The 22,644-nt window shown below is 37.8% G+C and overlaps 1 protein-coding gene across 4 annotated transcripts in view; it reads right to left on the bottom strand.

Moving 5' to 3' along the window:
* Positions 1–12,794: 12,794 nt before the first annotated feature.
* The window catches only part of GABRG1 (gamma-aminobutyric acid type A receptor subunit gamma1), a 69,159-nt gene continuing 59,309 nt past the window's right edge, over positions 12,795–22,644 (bottom strand). For all 4 annotated transcript variants that reach the window (XM_033059674.2, XM_033059673.1, XM_033059672.1 and 1 more), the window contains one exon: positions 12,795–21,901. In XM_033059674.2, coding sequence (XP_032915565.1) covers positions 21,623–21,901 — 279 coding nt within the window. In that variant the 3' untranslated portion in view covers positions 12,795–21,622. The remainder of the gene's footprint in view (positions 21,902–22,644) is intronic.

Genomic DNA, 22,644 nt, shown 5'->3' with positions numbered 1-22,644 from the left:
CTTTATCTGTATACTCTTAGACACAAATGAATCTCTGTAGAACCAATTGGTCTTTGCAGCTCAGTTGTAGCAAAGATGTTTCTGCATAATCAGAGACAGAGAGTAGTTTTGCCCTTCTAAACTTGTGTTAGGCAAACAGAGCTCACAGCTGAGAGGAGCTAAATACAGCTTTTTTTAATCTCAGTCAGAAACACTCACTTCTAAACAGTCTGACTGAACTTCACCTTGCCAATACATTTCAGGTAGCTATATTCAAAATAAAAGCTATTGAAGAAGTTTCAAGAGTTGTGGGCACTATGGGAATGTCAGAGAGATCTGAAAAGTAAAAAAAGTTAAGAGCAGTCTACATTTCAAACCCAGTTGGCTGACCTAGCCCACAGCACTTAAAATGGCTGAAGAGAACACTTTCATCACTATTTTTAAGAGTTCTTACTCTGCTCTTGTCACCTTTAATCTCTAGGACTCTTAAATCAACAAAAATTAGGCCTCTGAAAAAGAAATACGGTTTTAGGACTCTCCAGACTCATCAGTTCTCCCCTGACGCTCCTCTCCTAAATAGAAGTAGGCAGTATTATCTGATGATATCTAATATACAGGTCAGAGTGCTGCAATATGGTGCTCCTCTGACATTCTGGTTTTTGAAAATATATCTGGGAACAAAATATGTGTGGAGCTGCACACATATATCATCAGTCTAAGAATAGATTTTGCACTGGCAGAAATTAAGTCTTCGTGATTTCAGACAGCTTCAAGATTAAGGACATACAATTTGAGGTCACAATTTTGGATTTCATCACTAAACGTCTGTATGAATCCTGCTCTAGGAATTTTAATCCTTTGTAATACTACCTTTCCATTCAGAAGAGTAAATCATTTTTGTTAAAGAAACTCAGTCTGTCAGTCAGCAGAATGCAAATGGAGATGGGGAGAGAAAATAAAAGTGTCTGGGGAAGGAACAGGAGAAATAAGAGAGGATTCTCTATTTCACATTCAAATCTTCTGTTGTGAAGTTCAGCTGTAGAAGTATCAATCTGCTGACTTATTTTGGTTAGCTCATTCTCAGGATGAGGTTGACAAAGATCTACTGATCAGGGATGGTGACAACAGTAGCTAGAAAGGCAAAATGCACTGCCTTCAACTCACCCATCTCTGCAGCATGGTCATCAGCTGAAGATGCACAAGAGGTAGAAAGCCTGTTCCATGTTCCTCAGTTTGTCACACAAGATTCAATATCTGTGTGTGCAGTTCTTGCTTATCTGACATAACCTTAAATACAAAGCTCTGAATGAGCAGACTTGCCCATGCTCAAATTGCTGCTGCATATTAACTTTTGTCCATTGAGCTGATTTGAATTTTTTTTCCTACAAAAACTCACTAAACTGACACGTTTCTGAGCATCTAAGCACATTTCCACTGCTGAGTAACATTACCTTGTAACATTACCTTGAGTAAAATTACTTTAGATTCCCTAAAGCTCATGCTAGAGCTTCTTAAATATCTTTCCAAGGGCAAATACAGGGGTAAATAATAAAAACAAGACCTGCTCAGTATAAAGCCAACTGGAAGATGGCAAGCTTCCATTGAAAGAAAGGAACAAGGCATTGAAGGTAAAAGAAATTTTCACCTTCTACTAGATTGTTGAGACTAATGCAAAGCAGAATATGGAAGTCTGTTTAGACGTCAGCTGGGAGTATTTTTGGGTTTCGTCTGATTTATGGCTAAAAGAATGTATAGCAAACTAATAAAAATGTGTACTGGTTCAATTGAGACAATTTTTTTTAACTACACTAACAGGCATTTCATGAAATAACCATTTTGCATGCATACATCTTCTCAGGCAGATTTAATCAGCTTGAGCACCTCAGAAAGAAGCTCTGGGCTCTAGCTGAGTTGATGAGACCACTTATCTTTCTGAAATGGTGTCTTCCAGTCATTATAGACTAAATTCCATTCAACCTTCCTCCAACAGCTGTGCTAAACCACAAGGGTCTTTTCTTAGCCATGTCTCTCATTTAAAGCTGCTGTTTAAAATTGTGTGCTCTACCTATGTAGCTTAGTGTTTCTCCGGACCACAACACTGCTTAATATAGTTCAATGGAATGCAAATGTCAGCTTGAATCATTGCTAAAAACAAATGACACCTTTTGGGGCAGACTAGGACTTAGAAATGGTAAATAAATATTCTGCTGTCAGTATCTCTCTGCATTAGACTGATCGACAGTCTGGCCTTTCCCTGCTGGTGTACTCAGAACAGTAGAAATTTTTAATTTACATTTTAATAATTATAGCAAATATTATCAAGGGGGCTAGGACTTAGAAATAGTAAATAATCAGTCTCATGATAGATGCTATTCTCAGATAAAACAGGATAAGTATTGTGCATCTACAGGATGAAATCAAAACACTGTGGTCTGAAAAACTATTTAGGTGCTATAAATTACATTCTTCTGTCTGAAGGAAAATTTAGTTAGTTAACAGACTTCACTGCAAAGTTTTGCTAGCAGTAGATTCATACTAATGGATTTTTTTAACATTGTTCAAGCAGTGACAATGATCTAATAGTATGAAAAGTATATAAAAATTGGTCAGAGGATTGCAGCTTAATGACTCTCAGGATTTATCTCTAAACTCTGAGTTATACTTGCAGAATTTGTAATTCATCACTGATTTAAAAAAATGGTTTAAATCACTGGCACTCAGTGAAAATATTCTATATTTTGATTAAAAAGTACAATTTCAGACTGTAACTATCATTCATGAAAATAAATTACTGATTTTTAACCTCCTGTGATGAGGAATGTGTGCTTACTACAACCATCCATTCTTGGGTCCCAGAGGACTTCAAGAGTGAGAACGGTCCTCTCAATACAGTCATGACTCTTTAACAATACAAAATAAAATGTTTCAAAATACCTTCACAAAGTTTACTTCTCAACGTAATTTTCAGGCACAGCAAGGAATTTGTGAAAGATTGGCCACTAAAAAAAGGGGGCTTACTAGATTTTCCACTATACAAGTAACAGAAATACAATGTCAGGAAGACATTCTGCAGATCAATAACTGTTCTGCACATCAATAACTAAGGCTGACCGTGCTTCAATTGTAAAGGAAGTCTTCCTTAATAATTATATTCTATTTCCATGCTTATTTTTCTGTTTGTGAACCACAGAATTTTAAAAAAATCATCCATAGTGCCTATAAAGAGAGTGCAATTCAAGTTCAAAGTAAACTCTTTGAGGTCCAAAACAGTTTGTCCTTATCTTCTGTTCAAGCCATAGACTTAACCCAGCTGATGGTTTCATTCAGGTCATATAGAATGGATTGCTCTTTCTAATTAGTTCTACAAATGTTCTTGCACCACACTTAGGTTAAATCCATGTCCAGAAGCGCAACTCCAAAGAACCTGGTAATTCTGGGTGAGCTTAGCTCCCCATAGACGCACAAGGCATTTCATCCAGCCCAGATCAACCCACTGCACTCATCACTAAACCAGGTCCTCAAGCGTCACTTCTACACATCTATTAAATACTTTCAGGAATGGTGACAAGAGCTCTTCCCTGGGCAGCTCTTTCCTGTTCCAATGATTGACAAACATCTCTATCAAGAATTTTTTCCTAATATCCAATCTAAACCTCTCCTGGTGCAACCTGAGACCATTTAGTCTTGTCCTCTTATTTGTTACATGGGAGAACTGACTGTCCTTCAGATTGGCTACAATCTCCTTCCAGGGAGTTGTAGAAAGTGATAAGGTTCCTCCCAAGCTGCCCTTTCTCCAAGCAAATACTCCTAGTTCCCTCAGCCCTCTTCACAACACCTGCACTCCAATCCCTTCACCAACCTTGTTGCCCTTCTCTGGACAAAATCCAGCACCACAATGTCTTTTTCTGTATTGACAGACCCAGAACTCGACACAGGATTTAAGTGTGGCCTCACTAGTTCCGAATACAGAGTCACTTCCCTGATCCTGCTGGCCACACTATTGCTGATACAGGCCAGGGTGCCTTTGGCCTTCTTGGCTACCTGGGCACACATTGGCTCAGGTTCAGCTGCTGCTGACCAGCAGCCCCAGGTCCTTTTCTGCTGGGCAGCTTTCCAACTACTCTTCCCACAGCCTATAGTGCTGCTTGGAGTTGTAAACCAAGTGTAGGACCTGGTACTTCGCCTTCTTGAACCTCATACCATTGGCCTTGGCCCATCAATGCATAATCCAGCTTGTCCAAATCCCTCTGCAGAGCCCTGGGAAGCACCACTGGTGACCACTGCCGGCTGGATTTAACTTTATTCACCATCACTCTGGGTGGTACATCATTTGAGGATGCACTGAAAGGTATAGTGTCTTCCTCTGACATTTAAAGATTGGTTTATCTCCTTCAGTGCTTGGATCTCAATCTTCCTGCTTCATATTGCTTCCTCTTTCTAGGAAGTTCCCCTGTAGAAGGAAATTGTGAAGAGACTGCTCTTGGAAAGCTTTGTCTGGGTAGGAAAAAGGAGCAAGGAGAAACCCTCAGCTTCCATCTCCCAATGAAGGTGTCTCCAGGTAAAACGTGGCTTTCACAGTTTTTACCAAAGGGGATAATAGCTATTAGAATGCAGTTTTGGATTACCTCACAGGCAACTATAATTTCCCTGCTGTATTATGAATTAAGAACTAGTGATTTATTTATTTTCAGGCTAAATTATCAGCTAATTATTTTTTCTCAGGCAAGCAATAATCTGTTTCACGAGGGAAAGTCTTCAAAAGCAATATTTTTAATTGAGAGGGCAAAAAAGTTTAGAAATACAAAACAAATAAAGGTTAATCTCTTCTTGGTGCAGAGTTTTTACCTTCTCCATGAGGTCCAGAGCCTCTAAGGGTGGGAAAGGCCTTGAATACAGAAATTTTCCTTTACTCTTCTGCTGTAATCCATTTAAAATGTACAGTTGTGAACCTGCCTGAAAGTGAAATGGTGTCAAGCAAGATAAAACGCTAAGAAGAAACAGTAGTGCTGGTAAAACTGAAACAAACTCATAAGTAAAAATACAACTTGCCCTGGAGAAAGGTAAAATACATGATTTTGTGTTCTCTGATAGCATTGGCCAGGAGGTATTCTGCCAAAGGAACACTACAGGTTTTTTACCGAGCAAGAATATAGATATTTTCTTAGATACTCATTTCTGGTTTCATTCTGAAGTATGGCACCAGATAGCCCTGAAAAAAAAGCCAATATAGACTGTGTGGTTGGTGGGGAGAAAGAAAGATAATACTGTCTGTCCTGCCTGTGAGCCATTAGTCTCTAAGTAGATAGCACCACTGCCTTTCTCACAGAAAAAAGGGGACTGGAGGAATAATGGGAATTCTGACTGTTTTAAAGCTTCTTTCCCTGCTGCACTAAGCAGAAGTGCTGGTAAGACTCACACTAAGCAAAGCATTTATCACTGAGGCTCTGTATGCAACATGGGGCAGATATGCCTGCAGCATACCACCAGCCTTGGTCTGGACCTCTGGGACCAGGTCAATGGTCCACCTGGGCCTCCTACCCACAGTAACCAGCAAATAAGGAGAAGAGTTTGTTTGGGTCCTGTCCCAATTTCTCTTCCCTCTCTGATCACAGAACTGAGACAGGATGCAACTATACCCAGCTCTGGGAAAGAAGTATTAGCATAGCTTTACCAAGGTGTCTTGGGTTGCAATGAAAAATGTAACCAAAAGTGTATATTTTATCACCGTCTGTTAAAACCAGGTGGGGCAGTCATCTTCATCTTTTCCACAACCTGTCCTTCCTCCAAGGAGATATCTTCTGTTAATGAGTCATTGAGTCCCACTGCATGACTGATAAAATTACATCATCCTATTGGAAGATGCTCCACCCAGGGGGAGCCAAGATATCACTACCTAGATAAAACCTGACATTTGGAACATCAGAGCAGCCTTTTTCCACTGGATTCCCAGAGGAAAATCAGACCCTTCTTCATCATCACTGGACCATCTGAGGGAAACTGCATCTTCTAAAGGACCACTGCTTCAACTGAACCACATCTGTCACTCCAGGAGGACTGCAACCACCATTTAATGGGACTACTACCAACACCCTGACTGATGGGATATCAGGTTGTATTCTGACTCTGTCAGCATTTTGTTTTGCTTGATTTTTTGTTGTTGTTTTTTGTTACCGTATTTTTATTTTAATTTTCCTATTAAAGAACTGTTATTCCTATTCCCATATCTTTGCCTGAGAGCACCTTAATTTCAATATTATAATAATTTGGAGGGAGGGGGAGTTGCATTTTCCATTTCAAGAGAGGGTCCTCCTTCCTTAGCAGACACCTGTCTTTTAAACCATTTTCATGCTTTGAGATGCAAGGCTCAAATGAGATTGTGCAGGTGCCTTTTTTGTTATAAAACAAGAATTTCAAGATTTAAATTTTATTTTAGTGGTAGGCTTTAATTTCTTGGTCCAGCCCTGCCCATTTATCTATCTTTGAACTTTATTTGTGTACCCAAAATGTTGAGCTGTTTATATACCTGCCTGATAGCTCAAAATGCAAAGCAAGCATCACTGTATAGGTTGATAGAGTTTTTTGAGTACTAGTTCTGCTGCTGCACCTGAGTTTCCCAAAAGGACAAGTGGCATTAGAGAGAGGAAGAGGAGACATGAAAGTACAAAATCATTAAGCTCTCTTGTACATGTGAGAGATGGGAAGCAGTGGTATCACCAGATGCTAGACCTGCAGGAACAGACTGAAGGTTAGAAAAATATTTGCAAAGTCAAAATAGAAACCAATGGAGGGGAAAATCTATTTTAAATCATGTGAAAACATCACAAACTTTTACTAAATTTTAACTAAGTATCAGAAATTGAATTTTAGCAGGTACTTAATCCTATAAAGGGGGCATTTTAGCCATGTAGGCTATTCTACAATAGTGGACTGTCAATAACTCGCATCTCTTTTAAAGTCGTTGATTATTTTATGACTTCTAATTGTTTATGTAAGTAGTGAACACCAATAGTTGTTTAGAAGAAGGGAACTGTATCATGATTGAACAATCTTTGCTTGTTCAACACAATGGTATAAAATATCTAAACAGTGCTTGTAACAGAATAAATATGTCTCTAGTACAGAGTCATTGGGCAAATACGCATTCAGCATTAGCAAACCTATCTTCCAGTCTGAAGGAGTTAGCTAAGGACATTTCTATTGTGTGTTCTCTTCACTACAATTAAATCCTAGAATCACAGCACAGTTGGGGTGGAAAGGATCTTAAAGATCCCTTTCAGAGATCTGAGAGATTTCAGTCTTTTGCCTTAGGTAGGGATTCCATTAACTAGACCAGGCTGCTCAGGCCCCCATCCAGTCCGGTCTTGAACCTTTCCATGGGCACATCCACAACCTCTCTAAGCAGTCTATTCCAGTACCTTACCATACTCTGAGTAAAGAATTTCATCCTATCATCCAATCTAAATAAGCCTTCTTTCAGTTTAAAACCATTGCGGCTTATCCTGTCACTATTCGTCCATGCAAGAAACTGTTCTTCCTCTTTTTATTAAGGCCCCTCTGACATTGCAAGAGGTGAAAATTACACCAATGTTCTTCATCAAGTTCTCACTAAGTAGCTCCTGCCCTGTTTCCTAAGGCAGCAATAGGATGGTACTGGCTCTGTGCTAAACAGAGACATTAAGAGATTTGCTCCTGGAGAGGAGCAAGCTGAAATGCTTCTGGACATAAAGGCTGCAGAGTTGTCAGTAAAGCATATAAAAACAACCTCACAGAGAGAAAAAAGTCAAATGGGCAATTAAAGCCAATTCCCAAAACTAACAAACGTGGAGGAGGTCACCAGAGACACTGCAATGTAATTTAACAGGTCAGAGGTTCAGGGTTCCCATCAGGAATACTGTAACCACACGGACAAGAAAAATCACCCAAAATGTGCGTGCACACGCATGCACAGAGGCCTCTCATTCCAGGGTTCCAAGAAGATGTGATTGCTTCACCCCAAAGGCTGGAGGATCACTCAGGTATATGGACTAGAGTACAGTGATTTGCTCAGGAGAGCAGGGCAGGGGAATTCTCTGTGTGTCCCCAGGGTCACCTTCCCCTCACAGAGGTCCTCCTCTAAGGGACATGACAGCGCATGGGCTTGAAGTGGGACCCTTGGCCATACATGGCAATGGTGCAGAAAACCGACTTTAACATCTGCACAACTTCCAAGTTTTTGCAAGTTTCTAAGTGCTACCTTTGTTACAGGGCACTGCTTCTGACAGCCAGGGCACCAGTCATGGCTGCCTGCACTCTTCTGGCCCTGCTGCCCAGTTATTGACCACTAATCCCTGGCAGCCTGTAGGACACATCAGCTTTGATGTATCACTTCCCTTAATGTGTTTTTTGGAATGCTGTGGCGATAACACACTCACATTCATCTTCATTGTTGCTGCTGGGAAATGTGAAGGTTGTCTCTAACAAGATTTTCCCATTTAGTTAAATAATTATGTTAGAATTTTAAAGGACTCTGGGTTATCAGAAGGCAGCAAAAAATCTCAAGCCCAACAAATGCCACATGGTGAAAACATTTCAGTAAATAATATTTCAAAGCCCTTTTGCATGTTGCAGCAGAAATTCCAAATATAGGGAATCAAACTAATTTCTCAGCAGAGGTGACTCTGTTGTTAAGCCACAAATGTATGTACTCAGTGCAACTGACTGCATGGATTAAATAGCAGCTTCTGATGGAAACAGTGCTGGATGCTCATTGACAGTCTGAATGATGAACATATGATCTCACTGTGACTTTATTATGTGCTGAGAAGGCTATAATTCCAAGCCAAATATTTTGATGCAAAACATTGCTTATACTTCTCAGTCACATCAGGACATATAGCTCTTAGTTACAAAATAATTTTGGTCCTGCAGCTGCAGCTGTAAATCAGTTCTATTGATTACAGAGGAGCAATGCTGCCTTACACGGAGACTCTGGTCCTGTCAACTTTCAAATAAAATTAGATCAGCAATCTCACTACAGCAACTAAACTTTGCTATTAACTTTATTTATTGGCTGACAGATTTTTTTCCCCACTCATTCAAACCTCAGGCAGTGATGAACTGTACTTGCAACTACAGTTTAATTTACTGCAACTATGAAGGTCTTAGAGTTCCAATACTGCCTATAGGACAAACTACAAATAAGCCCATTATTAAGATAGCATGCTTTGTTATCAGCAGCAGACCCAAAACAAGCAGCAGATAAGCAGGATAAAATTACTTGTGTGTATTATCATTAATAACAGAAAGATATCAGAGTTCTTAATTTCACACCTCTTTCTGAAGAGTTTTCAGATTCAGAATTTACTAGCCGGGTATCTCTGCTCCTGATTATTTCCTGAGGGGAACACTGATTGATAAATTCTGAGGATTTGTCTTCATTAATTACCGATTTATTTACCTTAGGAAAGTTCTAGGTGTAGAAGTATCCCTCATCTGCTTAATCAGTATACTTCTGACTAAGGGGATACATATGTTTCTCAGAATTTAAGTTCAAAAATACACAGTAATTTCATGACTATAAGGCGCACCCTTTTGACTAAAATTTTCCCCCAAATCCAGAAGTACGCCTTATAGTCCGGTGCGCATTATATGATGTACAAAGTTGTGACATTTGCCACCCTGGAAGTGTGAGCCGTGAGCCCTGGGGGGAGCCGGCAGTGCCGCGGCAGCCGGGTGAAGGCGGGCCCAGGGGCCCGCGGCACTGCCCCTTCTGGGTCCAGGTGGGCCCGGGGGCCAATGGCTGCCGGGTTGAGGCGGGGCCTCGGCCAGTAACTGCACGGGGGGAGTTGGGGGCAGAGCCTCGTTGCAAAAAAAAAGTGCACCTTATTGTCCAGTACGCCTTACACGATCTACAAAGTTGCAAATTTTGCCAACTTCCGGGGCATGCGCCTTATAGTCCGGTGCGCCTTATGGTCGTGAAATTACTGTAATTTGCTCTAGTTCTCTGACAAATCCCTTCCAAAAAGAAAAAGCTGAGTACTTTGCATTCTTTAGGTTGGTGTTAATTTTAACAGCTTTATGAGTAGCATTATCGACATCTTCTAGATGTAAACTGAGAGACACAAAATTATTTATCTCAAATAAAACAGAAAATATTTGAGTCTTGTAGATTCAGTGTCAGTATAGGAAAAGGACAGGGTTGAATTCCAAGTCTTAAGACTCATATCTAACCTTTGATTCATGCTCTGAGCACAGACTCCAGTGCTTCTTGTAGGGGTCTCCATGGAAAATAACTGTTAGGAACAGGGAAATAAGGTCACTGCTGAGGTACTGGTACCCTCTTTTCTTTAGGTACAGCTGGCAGGAAGCTTACAAAAGTAAGGTTATCTGCCCGAACATGTCATAAGGAATCCCCAGCATTCAGGAACCCAACCACCTTTGGAGGCTCTGCTGCTGAGAGCCCACTGCCCTCAACAGCAGGAACATGTAATAAACAACCTAAACAAAAATCATTCTCAAGGGTTTTTGGTCCTTTTTGTCTTATAACCACCTTAGGAGACTGTTGAGAAAGATCTACTGCTTATTTTATATTTCTTATCAGATGACTTACACCAGACAAAAGTCTCTGAGATGTTCTTTGCACAACAGGAGGCTAATATACTACATTGTCTGACTGCTCATGGTGTGTGAGGAAATGTCTCATTTCTTATGCCAGCATCACTTTCACAGTGATCACCTCTCACCCTCCACAATTCTCACTGTGAATGCGAATTAACCCAGCAATAACAGAAAATGAGAAAACAAAGGTGCAGAAAATGGTAAAGTGATGGAGAGTGCAGAGCAAGTTTAGGAAACATCAGTGATTTATAATGCAAGTGAGAAAAGTTATGAGAAGATGGTAGCCAAAGCTCAAAACAAGGAGAAGGGATGAAGAAACCTGAAGTGTTTCTCAAGGGACAGAAAACAGAAGAGTAGCACCTGACCTGACACAATCCATGAGTGACTGGTGCTGATCATGAAAACATTCAGATGCCAGTATGTACCTAACATTAGCTGGTCAGGTCTGAAAACTCTTACCATATGCTGCCTGCCCACTGGCCTGTCTGGAATTACTTCAATGCTCACAGTTCCCTTCCCAAAAGAGAAGTGGGAGCACCACAGGTGTTACCTTACCAAAAGAAGCTCTGTTGGCAGTGTCAGGGCATGTGGATTGGCTTACTCCCTCACAAAAAATCTGTGCTGGACCTTAGGGCATGAGAGGGATTGCAGAGACAGTTTTACCTACTACTTTGAAAAGCAGCAGTCATTTCTTTTGACTAGGATTTTTTAATATCCACAGGTTTCATTTACACATTTTGAGTTCCTGATACACACTTTAGAAGACCTCTTTTAATTTCTACTGCAGATATTATTACCAAATAATAAAATTGGATATTATGAAGAAACATTTATTTATTTAGTATGACATTTGTTTACAATTCTTACAAAATGAAAGGTTATTTTATATATTAATAAGATGAAGTAGTTGGGAACTCTTAAAATATACTTTCTCGTTCTGACTCTGCACTGACATTTAGTAATTTCAGTCAGCAAGGTTATGTCACCCCAAGTCATAGTTTGGTGGAAAATTATATTCTTTGCCTTTTTCATAAGAAATTAAGTCATTTCAGCTCCTTACACATATAACTGGAATTTATCATATTGACAATAATACTGAAAAATGTTAACCTTAAAAATACAGCTGACAGATTTTGCTTTGAAGTCTGTACATACAGGTTTTGCCTAATTCCTTCATTCATCAACAACACTGTGGAAGCTAGAGGTTTGATTCTTTTGACCTAAAAAGCCATTCAAAACATTTTGCACTCAGAGGTTTCTTGTTATGAAATACCACAGTTCTTTTCAGTATGTGTACAATGGACAGGGCATCAACAATCTTAAAGAAAAAAAAATTAATAATTAAATAACATCTGTCAAGACATGATATTGGAGGTAGTTACCAGGGGAAAAAAGAACATAAAAAGCTAAAGGGAATGTCAGGATCTCTAAATTTAATCTGAAAAGGATGTGTAAGAGCCTGCAGAAATCTGTGGCATTTTCCAGAGCTACCAGAAACTTTAAACATCTTTGACCCCTTTCCCAGGGTTTTTATGTTGACTGAATCCCTTTTTCATCACCTTTCCACAGTCAGTTTAGAATGCATTAAAAATATTTTCAGAGACTGAGTACATGAGGAAGATGACACTTACAGTCACATCCTCTGGTGGGGCAGTCAGGCCAGAGAACAGAGTGTATTTGAGGAAAATAATGAGAAGTGATTTTCCTGTGGATATTTGCTTCAGCATGAGCCCTGCTCCTTGATCTGAAGCATGTCTAATAGAGCATTACAACTTTTCCTAAAGTGGTAGAACAAAGAAGAGTGAGCCACGCTTCATGGTCATGAGGGATTCTGGAACGGGAAAGAGAGTGAAATTAGCCAAGCATCAGTGCTGGCTGAAGTGAAGGAGTTGTGTGGGAGAGCAAGACCACTCCTCCTGGCAGTTACATACTGATTAGTTATAAAACTGGTCCCAAAATAAAAAAAAAAAAGGTTGATAAAAGTGGAATTTTAGTTCCAGAGCTTTATTATGGCATGACTGGTGCTGTTTCCACATTATTATCAAACGAAAAAAAGATGAGGGGAAAGGAAGGAGGGGAAGGAAAAAATTTAAAGCAAATAAAGGATTGCTGTATATCAGAGCAGTGCATAAAACAATTTTCAACAGAATGGCAATTGTCATCATTGTCGTAAAGAGAAAAGAATGTACAGTATATAGAAAATAAATAGCATAAGAAAGTAAGTAGCCAGGCACTATTTATTTTTTCACAATGTAACTAATCAACTTCACAGCAGATACAGTAAAAACAATGCATTACAACTGATTTGCAAAATTCAGTGTTGAAACTCTCTTGATTCTTATCAATTTAAGAGACATCAGAGCACAAACATGTAAACTATTTATTTTGCACAGAACACAAGTTATTCAATGGTGGGGTATATTTTTTTTTAAGACTATGGCTTTCAGAGTTTTACATTTAGAAGATTATAGCTTACATCTCAGTTACATCTGTATGAACCATGTACCAGGGTGCAAGCACATTTCCTTTCAATGCACAAGGACTAGTGCAACATTTATATGAAAATTCAATTGATGTTAACATTCACAGTCGAGTTATGAACTATAAAACCTATCCTTTAAACCACTATTAGTCTCCTGGCAAAAGGTTTCTGAGATTTTTTTCTCTAGAGGTCATTATAAGCCAACTCTTTCTCATAATCTTACTTCAGAATTTCCAAAGAAAACTGGAAAAAAATTCCAAAGAATTGTTTTCAGGATCTTGTGCTGCCAAGCCCCTTCTGATAATGAGGGCCACAAGCATCTCCTTTCTGAGCCTCTTACTAATATTCTTGTTACCAGTCTCAAAGTCTCATTTGCACTTCAATAAAATCATCTTTTAGTAGCTGATACACTATTCTGCATGAGCTATGTTGCTGAAAACAAAAAAATGAAGCAACCATAGGATGAAATCCCTCCCTTTGCTTTCACATCTCCCAAGATGTCAAGAAAATTAAAAAAAAAAAAAAAAAAAAGAAAGAAAGAAAATTCCCCCAAAGGCTACAAAATTCTAGCCTTGAACCATAATTGAACTTTCTGCACTATTCTATAGCAATTTAATTTATTTAAAATACTCAGTGATGCCTAGTTACTTTTTTGAAGTACTTGAAACCAAATGCCCAAGGGATAACTTTTAAAAAGGGCTAAACTTCTGAAAAGTAGATTTTTTTTTTTCATGTCTTAAACTGCACATCAGAAAATGAGGCATCCAAAAACTGAGTATACTGAAAAATTCAAAACTCTGACAACCAGAAACTGATTTATAAGTTCTCATATCTTGCTTTCCAGTCTACATATAGATATCTATATATTGTTGCCATTGCCACTATAATTTCTATAACACCCATAAAGTTGTAGCTGCACATGAGATTTAGCCAAGAGTATCATCTGTTTGTCATCTCTGAATTCTTCTGGTTCAGCCATGCTGATTAATAATGTTGTCAAATATAAAAATGATGATATCAGTGTTTCATTATAACCCAGCAGACAGGTTTTTTCAAAATTGAGAAGCAAGCAAAACTCAATTTAATACCTGAAAATGCGTTAGTTTTGGTGTTGCACTGAGAAGATTATGGCATTTTAAGAGAGGCTGAAGAAGTCATGGTTTAATCATATTAAAAGACTGTGAGGATACCTTGATGTTTCCAGGTAATTGAATATAATAATGGATGAATACTGTTGGAAAAGTACTATTGGAACAGTACCAAATAACTAAGTGGAATTGCAAATATCAGCATGATGATAATAATTGTAATAATGAAAATAATAATAATAATACCCCAAACAAGGATGTTTTTGGAAGGAAAACTGAAATAGAAGAATAAATTTGCTTCAGTACCATGTACTTTACACATAAACCTTAGAAGCAGCACAGAGAGTTGCAACATTTATCTTATGTTCCATTAATAACTTTAAAAGGAACACTGATGCATAATATTGCAACATTGTCCATTGATGCCAAAACACTATCAAATTAAGTGCATAGTATAAATATTCACACAGGTAGTTAAAAACATCAGCATTTTTTTTAAGCAATGAATGAAAAACAAGGATCTACTAGTAAGGCATGAATCTGAGTAACTGAAACATTATGTGAACAGTAGATGCCAAGACAGAGATTTGGATTAAGGGTGCATTTGAATACTAGACCCTCAATATAATAAATACCAAGACACATCATAAATCAGCAAGTGTTATTTTTGAAAAATATTTCTGTAAATTAGGGTTTAGACCATAAATTGCAATTGTTTATAAAACTTTAATATAGGGAAATAGAAATTAAAGCGGTATTATCTGCTTAAGTAAATTAAGTAAATATATTAGGTTTTTTAAACTGAGGAATCACTGTGAAATTACCAGATTCTGAAGTATTTTCTATAGCAATTTAAACTGTAATTGAAGGTATGAAAACACAACTCTTCATGTTCAGACAAAGAGTCCAAGTGTTTGTAGTGGACAACAGAGAGAAATATAAAAGATACTGTGAAGATTCACAAACCATTAAGATTTTTTCAGTGACTAAAGTGTGAACACAGATTGTATATTAATACTGAGTCTATAAATATGCAAATTTCCACACTTATCTTTCTTGGAAACTCTGAATTATAGAGTAAGTGCTTTAATTTCTACTGCTCTTAGGCCATTGTTGGACAGATGGACTAACATGATTTTACTGTTTAAAATTACTATCATCTCTTTTCTGAATATTTCACAGACCAAAAGACTCCTATATATCATCTTTCGTAAGGAAGAAAAACAATTCAAGAGGAAATATATGTCTGTAGTAAAATGATGACTCATCCTCATTTCCCACCCACAGTAACAGTTTTGGATTTTGTTTTTCAATATCAAATTGGCAAAAGTAATACATCCTCTGTGGAGGCAGTATTGGTCATTGCTTTTAACAGCCTTCAACTTCTCAGGTCTAAATGACAAAAGAATCCTAATACCACCCCAGAGAGCCAGTCTGTCTCCTCAGCAGGATCAACTGAAAATCACTTTTCCCAATGTTTGGCAGGAAGACATCTCCTACCTGCAATGCCTGGACAAGGAAACTTCAAGAGGAAACCTTTCCTTTGGAATCCAGCAAGGCTCAAACCCTGATAATTGAAGACATTGTATGAAGCCAGAAACGCACAAAAGAATTGCTTCCAACCTGAAAAATATTTTGAATCTCAAATAGGCCTGCAGTGATGTATGGAAAAGTAGCTGCTACAAAGAATTACAAGAGAAGTCTTATTATTGTGAGTCTCATTCCTTTGATCCTGTCAGTGGGACTCCGGCCCTGTTGTCAGTAGAAAAATTGTCCTCATTTACACATGGCAAATGCATACCCTTATGAAACTCTTTTCTTTGCTGAAGAAAAGGAACTGAGACAGAACAAGGTAGAACAGTTTACAGGTCTTCTGTCTTACCCCCATGGCTCTCTTCATGCAGCATAAGTGAGGTTGATGCACTGTAAGCAAAATCTTCAGGCAAAGCAAGATTTGTCACTGAGATGGAGAATAATAATTTTAAAGATCTTTTATTTCCCCTCAAAATACCATGAGGCTTTCAGAGTTTTTTTAGAATCAATATATTACTAGTGAACAGGACCCATCTATGGTATATCATACCATAGAAAAAGGGGTATATTGTTCAGTGTACTTCAGTTTTAGCCAATCTCCAGTCTCCAGGGGTCATTGAGATTTCTGCAATAGCTTTCATTACCCCTCTGACTTACTCATTGAGCTTTACTAGTAAGTAAAATCAAAAGTTTATTTACTACCCTTTCACTAGCATCATAACATCCAAAAGACAACTGTGACTGATCCCTTTGACAAGATTTAAACATCTTGCCCAGGAGTGCCACCAAAACTCTTCCATACCACACAGGGAATGCCTTGGTGCCTCACAGCAGGACAGGCAATTCAGTGAAACTGCTCTTGTGCAAAGATAAACATTAAATGCAAGGATGCTTTTCCGACATCATGGAAGTCACAGCACAGACCCATCTTCTAAGGGAAGAATGTTTCAAATTACAGTCTCACGCAGAAATGACCCTTCCTATTAACAAGAAACCAATCTCCCTGGAGCACCCTAGCTATCCTAGTTCATGTCTGGCATAATCACGATTCATTTTTCTCATTTCCTGATGAAAATAGGGGATGATAACTGAGTGCAGTCTGAGTCAGGTTTCTGTTCTCAAATATTTTAGCCCTTGAGGGCAATACAGCAGTTTAGACTGGGCATCAGGCCTTTCCCAGTGCCTACTGCACTAATTAATACTCAGTAATTTTAAAAATGGTTTTATCTCTAATAATAAATGGAGATTACAAAAAACAATCTCATTTAACCTGATCTCTGTTTTCCGTCTGACATTTCACCAGAATGTTCACTCAAGATAACTTTCTATTGCTCATTCAGTCTGTAGTTAATGTACAAGAAATATACAATATTTTCCTTTTTATTTAAAACATTACAAATGTTTAATTATGTTGCAGAGAAATCAAGAGCATTATCACAAATATCAGTGAGAAACCTATGAACTAAGTATAAGTCACTGAGAATCATGTAACTTGATTCTGGGATCACTACCACCATCAATCTTTCCCTCATACCATTGTTTCCTTTCCTATCACCAGTTTTCAGTGCAGATTCTCAACTGAATGAAAAATGCTCATCAAAATAAGCCATCCTTCATCCTCCAGCTGCAAACTCCCACCACCTTCCTTGGAGAAAAATTTGGTCATAATCTTGTGTGTTCAATCAGATAATCCCACCCATTTGTGTGAAATATTAACTAAATAAAAGCAAAATAAAGATAATTTTTCAGGTTTTATTTCATCTGGCAACAGAGCATTAGAACTGCTGTTGCTGATGGAAATGAAGAAGAAACAAGAGATCACTGAAAGAGGAAGGATAGATATATTCCTTTCCTCCATTTGAACCACCTATGTAGCAAATCCAGAGCATGAACCAATGCAAAAGCCTTTTCTACACTCTGGAGACTATTCTACCTCTCCACATGAGTCAGTCTCCCCCTCCAGCACATTCATGAGGCATGAGGACATCCACTGAGCTTTTTCATGAAAAGAAGCACAGTAATTCTTTCTGATTCCTGGCTTTGTATTTTTCAGCTGTGGAATTCTACATTAGTTTATATCTTCTCTATCTATTATAATGACTAAAAAATTATACAATATTATTTCATAAGCATGAAAGACCACATTAAATGCATAACTGAGAGAAACTACAATGAATTCTAAAGAAATAAATATACTAACAGAAAAATGCATTTGCACTAGTTCTCAGCTATTTGGAAACAATAGACAGAAATTATGATCGATACAATTAAATGAAACGAATCTTGCTTTAGGCAGATAGATATTTAAATCCAGGCTCCTCCTGTTTGCTTTCAATTGTAAGGTATTCACAAATTACAAAGCACAGTCCATACATCAATTTTAAACAAATGTTTTACTACCATACCAAATAAAGGACAGAGTTATAAAAATACTGTTGGAGGAGATTCTTCTTCAAAGTCTTACACAATCCTATATCTCTGAATGCCAGAAAACTGGATAAGGTTAAACTCTTTGAAGCACATCAACATGTGAATACAAAATACGTCACCCAGAGTTCATGCTTTGGTTGCACTGCCACCACATAAAACAGATTCATTCAGACACAGAAGACATGCACTGAAGATCAGTGAGGTACAATCATAGACAGAACCTTACCAAAAATAACACACTGATCTGTACTCACTACTAAAACAGACAAGTGGTAAACACTAATACAGAAATATCAAGGAAAAGTCTCTTTTTTTGAAAAATACATTTCAAGAGATGCCAAAGATAGGTGCAGTATAAAACAGTTTTCCCAGAATTTTTCTACTCTCTGCCTTTACAGCAATTTTTGCTCTTATGTCCCTCTCTTTCAGTGAGAAAATCTCTTATTGAAAAGGCTCTGGCTCACATCCTTAATGTTCAATTATTTGAGCTACTGAACACTCATTATTGAAATTAGCGCAAATTAAGCATGTGTTAATGGCATCAATTCATGATAGCATCACTCTTTATGGCAGTACATAAACACTCTCTTTTCTGAATTCTGGTCTAATAACAGTACTAATTAGGAATATGCTTAAGTGTGTGCTTATGCAGTGATGGTCAGAATAATATGGCTCCCAAAAAAAGTGATCCCAGCTAAGAGTAAACAAAGTTTTTATTCAGGTAAGTTTGAAAAAATTATTGCAAGATCTAACTCAAATTAATTATACTCTCTGTTTCTTGACAATTTTTTTAAGTATCACTTAGATTTCTTGGAATCAAGTGTTTACATGCAGATTAGAAAGAAAATACATAGGACTAAAATCATATATTTATTACATTCCATGTTACAGTTCACTGCATTCTCATTCCAATTTGCGCTCACAATGCTATTAGAAACTTAAAATATTTCATCAGAAACAAATGGAGTACACAGAAGTTTGTCAACAGACAGAAGCAAGTGTATCCATAAGCCAAACAGCCATAACATTCAATAGGCTTAATACTCCATTACACTGTTCCACAGAAATTAGAGATGAAAGACTTCTTAGCCATCCCTTGCCAATTCTGAATGTTTTCTGTTCTCCAATTCAGTCACTGAAGGCTGATTGGCAACTGACAACCACATGAATAGAAAAAGCTAACTAGATGAGCCAGAGGAGAGCAGACTGTGAAATTTGTATTTCCTCTTGTGAAGTGCCAAGTTCTTTTAATTTTCCTTTGTTTAAAGGGGAATTAATGAAACTCAGGAACTCACTAAATCTGGGCCTTGCATTGCACATCAAGCTGACTGCTTTTCAAGCACATATCCAACACACTGCTGAAGCCACCTTCATCCCTCCTACAGAGGAATGTTTTCAGCATGCTGTCAAAAAGCATCAACCTACATTACGGAATTAAAACTGACACGTTTCGTTTGGACTGAACTTCTTATGAAAATGAGACTCTAAAAATCCAATAAATTACAGCAGACCAGTTTTGTTAATGATACCACACTGCTATGCTCAATCCAATAGTCAGAAGAACTTGGTACTCAGAAAGGTCATTCCACAAATAAGGCCAGCCATCCTCATAATCTGGGCTTTCAGACTGTCTCAACCACTCCTATATTTTATCAGCTAAATACTGGAATAAATTGTTCATTAAAATTGGATCTTCTGTCACACTTCCTTCCAGTACAAATGCACATATTCTCCCATTTTCTATTTAAACTTTGGGGCTGAACACTGGAATAACATTTCCTCTGAAATGTGTATTGTGTATCATATCTTATTATATCTGGAACCAACTGGACTGTAAATACAGTAATCCTATCTCAGAAATTCAGAGGAGGGAGCATATTCAACAGAAATATTGGGGAGGAGGGGTGCAACCCTTCATGTAATATTTTCTATTCTTAGCTATTAATCATGTCTTTATCTTTAGTACTGAACATCCTTACCTACAGCCAAATGCTAATCCCATTAATCCTCTTTAAAGATCTGTAAGGTCTTCTGTGTAATGCTGACTTTTACTTAATGCATATCTTAATTTTACAGTGATTTTTGTAAACTCACTTGAGACCAGTTTCTTTTTGAGAAAGGAGGAAAGACTACACTTTTCTATAATGAAGACAATGGATTTAGAAATAGAAATTAGATACCAAGTGTTGCCATCCAGCAATAGCCAGCAACAAAAAACTAGTCCAGAAAGACCTCACTGAAGAATTTCTACCAAAGTTCTCACCACAGAAAGGATGGAACTGGTCCTACAATTTTGGGGGAATGTATCCCATCTTGGAGAAGGTTCTGCAATGCACAAGGCTTATATTAAGTCCCCCTCCATAACACGTCTTTTCTGTTAGAAACAAACAAATATCATGAAGGTGATTACCCAGCAATCCACACCACTCATTCAATGCATTAATACCACTTGGCTTGGGTTCAGTGAGTGGCTTGTACAGTAACAAACCGAATCTACAGAACCATGCTGTGTGCAAATTGGACCAGAACCCACATTGCACTTTGAGGACTGAGAATTTAACACAGTGACTTTGAGTACATTGACTATAGCATCCTTCCAAATTCTGCCAGTACAAATTCTTCCAAATGTAGCATTATGACTTTTTCTCCAACGCTGAGTATGTGAAGATCATTCTGCTTAATGGCCAGAATCCTGGCCAACATCAGTCTGTCTTCCATGAAACGAGCAAGCAATGGCGGCTGAATAAGAATTTTTGGAATTTGTAGACCTCTTGGACAGCTTTGGGAAACTCACGACACTGAAGTAACAGGAAATGGAGCACAGATATAAATGTAATCTAAGTTTGAAAGCAAAAAGTCTGTATCCATGGTCAGGATAAGACAAGCTCAGAATGATCCTTGGGTGTTTTGATATATCCATTCTTTGCTGCTCTAATATCTTCACTCCATATAAATCTGAATTGGTTAATTATCATCTAATCACACTTTTTAACATACTGGAGAGAACAAATGACTGATTGAAAACAGAAATATTATATTTCAACTTTTTAAAATTAGGGATTAATAAAATCATCACCTTATGGATGAAATAGATGAGAGCAATTAATCTCATTTAATTAAGGCTTTTTTATAAAGGTGTAAGAGATGCTACAAAATCCTTCTGCATTGTCATTTAGGATTAAAATTGAGAGCGAATGTAGGATGGTTCAGTTAAATAACGTAGCCTGTGATTCTGCATTTTCTTAGAGCTGGAAAAAAATATATGCATGTGTGTTCAGAAAAGATAAATCTTAGGGATATTTATTTTAAAATGTTCTCTTCAAAATACCAGTATCAGTTCTACAGTTGATCACAAGAGGGAGACTACACCATCCTATTTCCTCTCATTGTTTCAAATTTTTAAAGCATACAAACAATTTGAGTCATTTTGGACCAGCTCTAATCTTTGCTCAGTTAAAAGTATTAATGATCATTCAATTAGTACTTTTTTCTGAGTTTGTCAAACCTCTGAAAGTTACAGATAAAGATAGCCAATCCAGTAAACAAGATTAAACAGTGCAAAGGCAGTTGGAAAGAAGATTCGAGAATAGGAGTCAATTTTTGCTATACGGATGTGTATTCTTCCTTCTCGCCAAGATCCTGTGCGGCAGTCTTCAAAACAACAAAAGAAACTAGCACAGTCTTTTCCTTCTAGGCACTCATATCCATTATCATCATCACGTTCAGGGAGATGATTAATGTTATTAATTGGAATTAGTGTTGATCCAGGTCGAACAGCAATTGCAGGTGGTTTCTTAAGGAAAAGAAAAAAAAAAAGGGAAATATAGTCTTGTGTGGTTTTAGTCTGACATTAAATAATTCCATAGGCTTTCCCTGCCAATATAGTCCCCTTCAGTACAATATATAGAAATTCTTATGTTAAAGAAAAGAGTTTGGGGAGCTTAGAAAATTATGAACTGCTGTATGTAATTAGCGCATGCAGGCAAAAGATCATGAACGACTTTCACCTGCCACAGTGAAAATTGGGTTGTGCTGGGATTTGGGAATAGCAGATAATTAGTTACACAGACAGGGTTAGCTGATCCCATCTACACAACACAGACAAACATTTTGAAGTCACTCACTTCTTGACAACTGGGTCACAACCAAGTCCACAAAACTATAATAATCACTAACAAAGAAATTATGTCCTCCCATCTTTTAGAGTTTTCACAAGGAGGCTGAATGTGTTTCTGGAAGCTATATTTTCACAAAAAATATAAAAGCTGATGGGTTTAGCACAGCATCACTGGTGAAGTTTAGCAGACTGAGACATATAAGGCCAGACTACACCACCAAACGCTCAGATGCTAAATCCCTAAACAATACAGCCCCCCTTTAGAATCCAAGACATGACTCCTTAGGAGAATGCCACTCAAGTCACTGATTAATTCAGTTCTTAATTCTTACTTTCACTTCATGTGGGCATAACGGCCTTCTTGTATCTGACAAAAACTCAGTGTAATATATGTTAATAATTCTCATTGAAGAAATCTG

This window comes from Catharus ustulatus, chromosome 5, assembly GCF_009819885.2.
Source record: "Catharus ustulatus isolate bCatUst1 chromosome 5, bCatUst1.pri.v2, whole genome shotgun sequence".
Taxonomy (NCBI): domain Eukaryota; kingdom Metazoa; phylum Chordata; class Aves; order Passeriformes; family Turdidae; genus Catharus; species Catharus ustulatus.
The sequence above is the reverse complement of the archived record's forward strand: the minus strand, read 5'-3'. Positions and strand labels throughout refer to the sequence as shown.